The 9,882-nt window shown below is 59.7% G+C and overlaps 1 protein-coding gene across 10 annotated transcripts; it reads left to right on the top strand.

The window, feature by feature from the left end:
- Positions 1 to 753: 753 nt before the first annotated feature.
- HDAC10 (histone deacetylase 10) lies at positions 754 to 7,291 on the top strand. Of its 10 annotated transcripts, XM_042948206.1 has the most exons (22): positions 763 to 779; positions 1,207 to 1,382; positions 1,738 to 1,897; positions 1,968 to 2,102; positions 2,329 to 2,425; positions 2,656 to 2,753; positions 2,853 to 2,957; positions 3,114 to 3,182; positions 3,274 to 3,400; positions 3,591 to 3,656; positions 3,873 to 3,932; positions 4,010 to 4,099; positions 4,240 to 4,346; positions 4,419 to 4,486; positions 4,566 to 4,830; positions 4,928 to 5,012; positions 5,374 to 5,465; positions 5,606 to 5,662; positions 6,234 to 6,312; positions 6,454 to 6,636; positions 6,732 to 6,891; positions 6,984 to 7,291. In XM_042948206.1, the coding sequence occupies exons 3-22, from the start codon at positions 1,839 to 1,841 to the stop codon at positions 6,998 to 7,000; spliced, it is 2,019 nt and encodes a 672-aa protein (XP_042804140.1). In that variant the 5' UTR covers positions 763 to 779; positions 1,207 to 1,382; positions 1,738 to 1,838; the 3' UTR covers positions 7,001 to 7,291. The 10 variants fall into 10 exon arrangements, with proteins under 10 accessions (XP_042804138.1, XP_042804140.1, XP_042804142.1 ...); XM_042948204.1 differs by lacking the exon at positions 1,207 to 1,382 and having other exon boundaries at positions 754 to 878; XM_042948208.1 differs by lacking the exons at positions 763 to 779; positions 1,207 to 1,382 and adding an exon at positions 820 to 837.
- Positions 7,292 to 9,882: the final 2,591 nt, after the last annotated feature.

Below are 9,882 nucleotides of genomic sequence, written 5' to 3'. Positions count from 1 at the left end.
GCCTGGAGCCTGTTTCCGATTCTGTGTCTCCCTCTCTCTCTGCCCCTCCCCCGTTCATGCTCTGTCTCTCTCTGTCCCAAAAAAAAAAAAAAAAAAAAAAAAAAAAAACGTTGAAAAAGTTTAGATTCTGGAGCCAGGCCCCAGGCAGAGCCCGCTCAGGACGGGGCGTTAGGGCCCAACCTGGGGCTCAGTCCCAGCTGTCTGAGCTCCCAGCAGTCTCCAGGGCCAGGTTCCTGGAGAGGAAGGGTCATGCTAGACGCTTTGAGGCACCTGTCACACAGTACGCCAGTGGGTTCTGTTGTCATTTGAAACCTCCCGCCCCGGCGTCCACATGCCAGCGCCATCCGCGAGCCCGCGCAGCCTTCTGCCAGCCAGTGGATGTCTCCGAGGGCTCCTGCGTTCGCACTGGCTCCTCCCACTTGTCCCCAGGGCAGGTATGCCCAAAGCGGGGCCAGGCCGTCCCCCTTCTGGCCTGGAGTTCGGCCGGACACGTGAACAGTTGGCCCAGCCGAGTTGCCACAGCGGACACCGGCCTCCTCTGCTCAGGGGCTCTCTGGTGCTCCCGGGGCCGACCCTTCTCTGGACCCCCGGCTCAGAGCGATCCGGGAAGGGCGGTCTGCCACAGGCCCCGCCTCTGGGGCCACGTGTGCCAGGATGGCCAATCAGAGTACGCCAGCCCCATAGCCACCGTGATTGGCTGAGGGGTGGGCACCTGACCCCAAATGACCCAATCGGAGTCTTCCCGGCGCTGGTAGCTTGTCCGTTGTGGACTCCGGCAGGTGCCTCGACCGGGACGGTGGGAACCCCGGTGGGGCCGCGGGCCGCATCCTTCCCGCCGTAGGGGCCATTCCTACACTTCCGGGGCACCCACGAACGGGGTTGGCTGCACTCCCGCCCAGGGCCCCGCCTCCTACGTGCCCCGCCCCCCAGGGCCTATCCCCTTCAGAACGCCGCCTCCGTGAAGCCCGCCGCCTCAGGATTCGGGCCCTGGGCGCTGTTGCCAGAGCCCTTGTTTCAGGGCCCTGGCTCCCACTTTCCTCCTCTCTGGCCATCTGGCTCGGTTGCTGGCCTCATGCATGCATTCCTTGCCCAGACCCTCCCTCTGTTCGCCTTTCCCTCCTGCCTTGCCTCGCCCCAGGCTTCCGCGGCTCTTGTCTAGCTGCTCTGCCACCCCCTGACCCTCCGACTGGTCTGCTCTTTGGCCAGGGTCTTTCTGGAGCTAAAATCGGACCCCGCCACTCCCTTCTTACACCTCGGGGGAAGCGCTGCGCGTCGACGTCGCCCAGGCCCGGGCTCCCCTAGCCCAAGCGGCCCTCGGATGCGTCCCAGGGCAGCGCCAGACGTGATGGGCTGAGGACGCGTCTGACGCCTTGGCCTGCGCGGTCAGGCTGGGTCGGGGGAGATTTGGGGCGGTCCGCGGGGTCCTGGGCACACTGGACCTCACCCGCCCCCTCCACCTCTAGAGGGAGAGGGAGGCCCGCGACACGCCTCAGGCTCCGGGCCGGGGTGGGGGAAGGTAGGTCTTGGAGCCGCAGCCGGAGCACGGAGTAGGAGAGATGGGGCAGCACGGGCCCCGGCCCGGGCCCCAGGCGTCTCGCCAGCCCAGCTCCCGTCAGGCCGCGCTTCGGGGCGGGGTTTTGGGCGCTGGGTCAGAGTCTGAGGAAGTGGGGAAATCTGGCCCTGGGAGCCCCCCTGTCGGCCTCCTTCCCTGCCTGGATTCTGCGTGTTCCTGCCCAGGCTCCCTGCCGGTCGTCCCAGCTCCCGGGGGCTGCAAGGAGGGGACAGGCAGTGCATTCACCTGCCCAGCCAGGGTGGCCCAAAGTGACCACGGCTGTGCCATGAGGACTGCGCTGGTGCACCACGAGGACATGACAGCGGCCCGGCTGCTCTGGGAAGAGTAAGTGTGACCTGGCAGAGGTGGGAGGATGGAGAGGGGGCTCTGGACCCTGAGCTCTGTGTCCACTCAGCCCTGAGTGTGAGATCGAGCGTCCGGAGCGCCTGACTACAGCCCTGGAGCGCCTGCGGCAGTGGGGCCTGGAGCAGAGGTGTCTACAGTTGGCAGCCCGAGAGGCCTCCGAGGCAGAGCTGGGCCTGGTACACAGGTCAGACCCTGGGGAGCCACATGCCACAGAGGAGGCCAGCTAGGACCTGAGGCCACCCAGCCTGCCAGCATCTTGAAAACAGAGCATCTCCCCTACCTGCCTCAGTTTCACCATTGGGTGGGTGGGTGACGAAACAGTGAGGTGGGCAGTGCCCCCAGGGGTCCAGCCCCTCTTTCTCCGCCTCTTCCTGCTGGTGACCCTGCCTTGCCTACCTGTCCCCCTGCAGCCCAGAGTATGTGTCCTTGGTGCGAGGAACCCAGACCTTGAGCACTAGGGAACTACAGGCGCTGTCTGGACAATACGACGCTGTCTACTTCCATCCGGTGCGGCCCTGGGGACACACCACTTCCTGGGTGGGGACACGCTACCTCCCCACTGCACATCCACATGCCCGTGACTGATTTATGGCCTTGCCGCCAACCCTGGCCAACGGCCCCACATTCATGAATGTGCACATGGCCTACACGCCCTGCTGCCTGCTGCACCCTGCGCGGGCCTGGGCAGAGCCTGTGAGGTGCGGGGGTGGGGGCTCATTTGCACCCCTGCCCCACAGAGTACCTTCCACTGTGCCCGGCTGGCCGTGGGGGCTGCGTTGCAGCTGGTGGATGCCGTGCTGACGGGGGCTGTGCACAACGGGCTCGCCCTGGTGAGGTGAGAGCTGTCCCCTTCCTGGGTCGCTCCCACCCGTGGGTGGCCCTGTGAGGGCACAGGATGACCCTGATGGGTCCCACACCCAATTTTCACCCACAGACCTCCTGGGCATCACAGCCAGAGAGCCGCTGCCAATGGATTCTGCGTGTTCAACAACGTGGCCATAGCAGCCAAATACGCCAAGCAGAGACACGGGCTGCACAGGTGTGCACTGCGAGGCAGGGGCCCAGGCCCGACAGGAGGGTGGTAGAGTGGGCTGCTGAGAGACCCCATCCAGCCCCTTGTCTTCCTGGGGTGGGCTGTGGCCCCAAGGTCAGAGGCTCTGCCGCTCAGTGACCTCTGAGCACTCCCTGTCCCCAGGATCCTCATTGTCGACTGGGATGTCCACCACGGTCAGGGCATCCAGTATATCTTTGAGGATGACCCCAGGTGAGCCGGGGACGCAACCCTTCCCCGAGACCCTTTGCTGGGAGCCATGGGGACAAGGTCTTGACCTCTGGTCGTGGCTGGTTGTCCACAGCGTCCTTTACTTTTCCTGGCACCGCTATGAGCATGGGCACTTTTGGCCCTACCTTCGAGAATCGGATGCAGATGCTGTCGGGCAGGGGCAGGGCCGTGGCTTCACTGTCAACCTGCCCTGGAATCAGGTGCCTGCCTCTCCCGCCAGCCGCCTACACAGAGCCCCTCACCCGGGCCTCGCCCCTGCCCCGCAGCCCCAGGCCTCCTGAACAGAGTTCAGGGCATCCTTCCAGGGTCACCCCCAGAGTCTGGGCCCCAGGGACGGAGACTTCATAGCCCTCTGCCACGGGGCCCAGCACTGATGCCCCATGGCCACAGGTTGGGATGGGAAATGCTGACTACGTGGCCGCCTTCCTCCATGTGCTGCTCCCCGTGGCCTTTGAGGTAACTGGATGGGGGGCAGGCGTGGTCTTGATGACAGGAGAAGGGGAGGGCGATCCTCTGTCCAAAGTACCCGCCCCCCCCCCCCCCCCCCCCCCCCCCCCCCGCCCACACCATAGAAGAATGGAACCCTCCGGATGGGCAGTGCTGTCTGGAGGGGCCTCCTTCACCCCCGCTCCGGTCTCTTTCCTGCCCATCCCCGCGTGGCCCCGCCCACAGTTTGACCCTGAGCTGGTGCTCATCTCAGCAGGATTTGACTCTGCGATCGGGGATCCCGAGGTGAGGGCCTGGCCTGGCAGGGGAGGGCTCCCGGGGGCCCGGGGCCCGGCGCCCATCACGCTGGGCTCTGCTTCCAGGGGCAGATGCGGGCCACGCCGCAGTGCTTCTCCCACCTCACACAGCTGCTGCAGGTGCTGGCCGGCGGCCGAGTCTGTGCTGTGCTGGAGGTGACCGTGACAGCTGGGAGGGCTCACTGGTCAGATGCGGGGGTGCCATCAGAGGGGGCCTGCTGTACAGGACGGGGTAACCTGCCTGGGATGGCGACGCCCCGGCCCAGTCGCATCCCTTCCTTTCTTTCTCCTCCCAGGGAGGCTACCACCTGGAGTCGCTGTCCCAGTCCGTGTGCATGGTGGCGAAGGCGCTGCTGGGTGACCCTGCCTTGCCCCTGTCGGGGCCCATGGAGCCTCATCACAGGTTCGGGGCCAGGAAGGTGGGAAGGGCTGGGGGTGCGACGCCAGGCCTCACTGCTCCTGCTTCTCCCCACAGTGCCCTGGAATCCATCCAGAGTGTCCGGGCTGCCCAGGCCCCTCATTGGAAGAGCCTCCGGCAGCAAGGTCAGTGTGGCCTAAGCTGGGAGGCAGGGTCACATCCTGGGCTCCCACGCAGTGGCTTTGACTCTGAACCACCCCCTAGGGTCGACCCCCATACTGAATCCCAGCACCTACTCCCTGGAGCGGAGAGCCTCACCTGTATCTCCCGGGGGACCCAAATTCAAGGCAGCAGAGGCGCAGGCCTCGGCCGCACTGAGTTCCCTCCTAGACCAGCTGCACCTCAACCCCACACTGCCTGTCCGCACGGCTGTTGCCCTGACTGCACTGGATGCCGCTCTGGTCCTACCCGCCGACGTCCTCCGTAAGGAGGGGTCAGCCCCACAGGAGGAGACACGGGCCTGGGCCAGGTGGGCAGCGTGGGCCTGGGGAGAGGGATGGGGCCGTGTGTGTACATGTGCTGCGGTCTGTCAACTCCTGTCCATGTGTCTTGCTTTCCCACCATAGGCTACACGAGGCCCTGGCCCAGGACAAGGCTCTCACTGCACTTGGGAAGGTCCTGCACCTCTTGAATGGGATCCTGGATGGGCAGGTGGGTGCACCTGGGATGGGCCAAGGGTGGCCATGAGCCAGGGGCAGGGCCCAGGGCCCAGGACCTGCCCACAGCAGATGGCCTGTCCAGGGGAGTGCTGGGTGGTGCACAACCACACGGACGTGAGTTACCTTGTGCCTGGACCCTTTCTAGAACAGTCCTCAGGGACAGGGTCATGAGTTCAGGGTCACTCAGTCTTCCCCACTAAATACTCCTTGACGGAGAGGCGAAGGGGATGACGTAAGTTAGTTTTAAGCATCTCGCAGATGGCAGCTATGTAGAGGGGGGCCCAGAGAAGGGGCAGATGTGTCTGTTTATCTGGTTGGGAGTGGTCCTGCGCGCCCACTGTCGACCCCTCCAGGTGAGCAGTGGCATTGCAGCAACCCCGGAGCCCGCCTTGGCTCCCACCCTGGATGTGGTCATTCGGCGCAGCTTGTCCCACGGAGCGCGGAGGTGAGTCTTCAGGGCATGGCCCGTGGGCACCCCCTGCCCTGCTGGCTACCACTCCTGCTCCCCGCTGCGTGGGGAGGGCTCTGGGAATGGATTCCAGGTTGGGTGAGTGCAACCTGTCCCGGGGCCCACTTTTCCTCCAGGCTTCTCTGTGTGGCTGTGGGACAGCTGGATCGGCCCACAGACCTTGCCGACGACGGGTATGACCCTTGGGTCAGGTGTACATCCAGCCTTGTGTGTGGGTGGGCACGCAGTCCTGGGTCCCCATGGGTGATGGGTGGGCAGGGCCTTCCACAGCTGGGGGCTGGCAGAGGAGTCCCTGGGAGGGTCTCCAGCACAGAGGGTCAGCAGTGCCCCCTCCCTCCACCCCCCAAGGTCTCCTCCACCTCCCCTTCTGTGGTCTGGGCTCTGGAGGGCAAACAGCAGCTCACCCCCTGCGTGTGCTCCCTCTATCCTGCTCACCCCCCGCACATGCTCGCTCTATCCTGCTCACCCCCCACGCGTGCTCGTTCTTCCCTGCTCACCCCCCGTGCGTGCTCCCTCTATCCTGCTCACCCCCTGCACGTGCTCGCTCTATCCTGCTCACCCCCCACGCGTGCTCGTTCTTCCCTGCTCACCCCCCATGCGTGCTCCCTCTATCCTGCTCACCCCCTGCACGTGCTCGCTCTATCCTGCTCACCCCCCACGCGTGCTCGTTCTTCCCTGCTCACCCCCCGCGCGTGCTCCCTCTATCCTGCTCACCCCCCGCGCGTGCTCGCTCTTCCCTGGAAGGAGGAATCTGTGGCTGAACATCAGAGGCAAGGAAGCGGCTGCCCCATCCAAATTCCAGGTCTCCGTGCCACTGCCAGGGGTGAGCGGTGATGTCGAGGGCAGGGTGTCCTCGTACTGGCTGGCCCGCTCCTCCCCCTGCCCTTCCTGGTGGGGCTGTTGGTGTGGCTGTGCACCTGACATTGGCAGGCAGGGTGACCCCTGACTGCCGTTCTTCCCACAGACTACTGGTGGGTTCGTGAGCTGTGTTCTGGCCCTTGTGCTGCCCCTGGCCTATGGCTTCCAGCCTGACCTCGTGTTGGTGGCGCTGGGGCCAGCCCACGGCCTGCAGGTCCCCCAAGCCACACTCCTGGCTTCTCTGCTGCGGGGGCCGGCGGGGGGCCGAGTCTTGGTCCTGCTGGAGCAGGTGAGCTGGGCAGGGGGCGGATGTGCTGGGGGTTGGGGGGGGGCAGGTGGGGAGCGACCAGTGACTTGCTGCTTCCACCTCTGCTCCCGGCCCAGGGATCCACATCCCAGCTTGCAGGGGTCCTGGCCCGGGTGTTGCAGGGAGAGGCGCCCCCCGGCCTGGGTCCCTTCTCCATGGCCTCCCCAGAGGACACACAGGCCCTGATATACCTGAGAGGGCAGCTGGAAGCAGAGTGGAAGATGCTGCAGGTGGCCGGTGAGGCTGGGGGGGGCACGGCCCAGGCTGAATACTGGGTCTGGGGGAAGCAGCTCACCGCAGCGACAAGCTGACTGTGCACCTCTTCCCAGCTCCTCAAGTGCCGTGACCGGGCAGCTTGAAACCTGCCAGGGTGGGAGTCTTTGCACTCCAGAGGTGACACCACAGACTAGTCCCCCGAGAACCAGCTTTAAACACTCACGTGTGCACCACTTCCTGAGGCCTCTGTCCTGATGGCCAGGCTACAGAGCTGTCCGGGGCTCTGGCTCAGGGACACTATGTCCACGGCCGTGACCGGGAGCCCCCCCCTCCAGTGGTCTGCCTCTGCACAGATGGTTCCATCCTCACTTCCTGCACGCCTCTTAACCTCAAAAAATAAAAGTCGTTTTACCAGCAAAAATGGGCTTATTCAGGAATAGCAGAGAACTGAAATTCAGGATAAGTAGACTATGGCAAAGCCATAAGCAAGTGTAACTAACAAAGCAGAGGAACGTTATTTTATGGAAAAGGAGGCAGTGGGGAGGGATCGTTTTGAATGAGCATCCACTGGAGAAGGATGATGAGGATTTCTGAGGATTCTTTCCTGCTGACGCTTCTGTTGGGTCTGGAATTGACGATTCCTCCTGTGATCGGCCGAATGGTGCAGCTCCCGTCCTGGCGTCCCAAGCCCGTGCCAGCGAGCTTCCCTTTATTCCTGTTCACACATCCCCCCTCCTTTTGATCAAGGTCTTTTCTTTGAAAGCATCACTGTTCGAGGCAGGTTTTCCACATGTAGTGGTTTTGTCCGTCGGTGCCAGGAAGGACATTTCCCGTGTCAAGGACCATGTCAGAGGGAAAGTGCGTCCCAGCTGGAAACCACTTAAGGCCAAGTTTGAGTAAGAAGGAAGGTCAGGAAGGCCAGGCACTCCCATCTAAAGTCTCTCTCTTCTCAAGGTTATAAATATTGGAGATGATTTCCTTATTGTGCCCGGCACATCATTTTTACAAAAGTTTGGCAGGCAACAAAATATAAAACCTAAAATAAGTATATAAAACAAGACAGTAGTGTAACAGTAGTGTAACAATCCCAAAGCGAATGATGGTTCTAAACCAGGACCCTTGGTCTACAAAGTAGCCAACTTGAGGGATTTCTTGGCACTTACTCCGATTTAGGGGAGAAAAATTCTCCCTGTGGAGGCAAGCCCAGCATCCTGTACGCCTTCTGCTCTCATGGCCCCCCTCCCCAAGCCCCTCCAGCAACCCTCAGTTTGTTCTCTGTATTTGAGAGTCTCTTATGTTTTGTTCTCCTCCCTGTTCTTATATTAATTTTGCTTCCCTTCCCTTATGTTCATCTGTCTTGTATCTTAATTCCACATATGAGTCAAGTCATATATTTGTCTTTCTCTGACTAATTTCATTTAGCGTAATACCCTCCAGTTCCATCCATGTTGTTGCAAATGGCAAGATTTCATTCTTTTTGATTGCTGACTAATACTCCATCGTATATATATATCACATCTTTATCCATTGATCCGTTGATGGACATTTGGGCTTTTTCCGTACTTTGGCTATTGGTGAAAGCACTGCTATAAACATTGGGGTGCATGTGCCCCTTCGAAACAGCACACCTGTATCCCTTGGGTAAATACCCAGTAGTGCAATTGCTGGGTCGTAGGGCAGTTCTATTTTTAATTTTTTGAGGAACCTCCATACTGTTTTCCAGAGCGGCTGCACCAGTTTGCATTCCCACCAGCAGCACAAAAGAGATCGTCTCTCTCCGCATCCTCGCCGACATCTGTTGTTTCCTGAGCTGTTAATGTTAGCCATTCTGAGGCGTCAGGTGGCATCTCATTGTGGTTTTGATTTGTATTTCCGTGATGATGAGTGATGTTGAGCATCTGTTCATGTGTCTGTTAGCCATCTGGATGTCTTCTTTGGAAAAGTCTACTCATGTCTTTTGCCTATTTCTTCACTGGATTATTTGTTGTTTGGGTGTTGAGTTTGATAAGTTCTTTACAGATTTTGGATACTAACCCTTAATCTGATATGTCATTTGCACACATCTTCTCCCATTCCAGCGGTTGCCTTTTAGTTTTGCTGATTGTTTCCTTCTCTGTGCAGAAGCTTTTTATCTTGATGAGGTTCATTTTTGCTTTTGTTTCCCTTGCCTGTGGAGACATGTTGAGTAAGAAGTTGCTGTGGGTGAGGTCCAAGAGGTTGTTGCCTGCTTTCTCCTCTAGGATTTTGATGGCTTCCTGTCTCACACTTAGGTCTTTCATCCATTTTGAGTTTATTTTTGTGTATGGTGTAAGAAAGTGGTCCAGGTTCATTCTTCTGCATGTCGCTGTCCAGTTTTCCCAGCACCATTTGCTGAAAAGACTGTCTTTATTCCGTTGGATATTCTTTCCTGCTTTGTCAAAGACGAGCTGGCCCTATGTTTGTGGTACCAGTTCTGGGTTCCCTATTCTGTTCCGTTGATCTAATGTCTGTTTTTGTGCCAGTACCATACTGTCTTGATGATTACAGTTTTGTAACACAGCTTGAAGTCCAGAATTGTGATGCCTCCAGCTTTGGTTTTCTTTTTCAAGATTGCTTTGGCTATTCGGGGTCTTTTGTGGTTCCATACATATTTTAGAATTGTTTGTTCTAGCTCTGTGAGGAATGCTGGTGTCATTTTGATAGGCATTACAATATTTATTTTTGAGAGACAGAGACAGAGCGTGAGTGGGGAGGGGCAGAGAGAGAAGGAGACACACAATCCTAGGCAGGCTCCAGGCTCCGAGCTGTCAGCACAGAGCCCGACGCAGGGCTCGAACTCATGAACCGTGAGATCATGACCTGAGCCTAAGTCAGACGCTGAGCCGATTGGGCCACCCAGGCACCCCAGCATGGTTACTTTTATCAGAAGCAATGAGGCCTGTACAGTGTTGAAGTAGATCTCCTTAACTGTAAGTCAGAGGAGGCAGGAGCCAAGTGCATTCACTGTACGTCCTGGATATCTCAAAGGGTGGG

The sequence above is a fragment of the Panthera leo genome, chromosome B4 (genome assembly GCF_018350215.1).
Source record: "Panthera leo isolate Ple1 chromosome B4, P.leo_Ple1_pat1.1, whole genome shotgun sequence".
Lineage (NCBI taxonomy): Eukaryota > Metazoa > Chordata > Mammalia > Carnivora > Felidae > Panthera > Panthera leo.
The sequence above is the reverse complement of the archived record's forward strand: the minus strand, read 5'-3'. Positions and strand labels throughout refer to the sequence as shown.

Excerpts from the sequence above, each read along its gene's own strand:
- HDAC10 (XM_042948199.1), top strand. The coding sequence starts at position 1,557 with ATGGGGCAGCACGGGCCCCGGCCCGGGCCCCAGGCGTCTCGCCAGCCC. Across the intron at positions 3,183-3,273 it reads ATCTTTGAGGATGACCCCAG|CGTCCTTTACTTTTCCTGGC; the intron begins GTGAGCCGGGGA and ends GGTTGTCCACAG. Across the intron at positions 6,313-6,453 it reads TCTCCGTGCCACTGCCAGGG|ACTACTGGTGGGTTCGTGAG; the intron begins GTGAGCGGTGAT and ends TTCTTCCCACAG.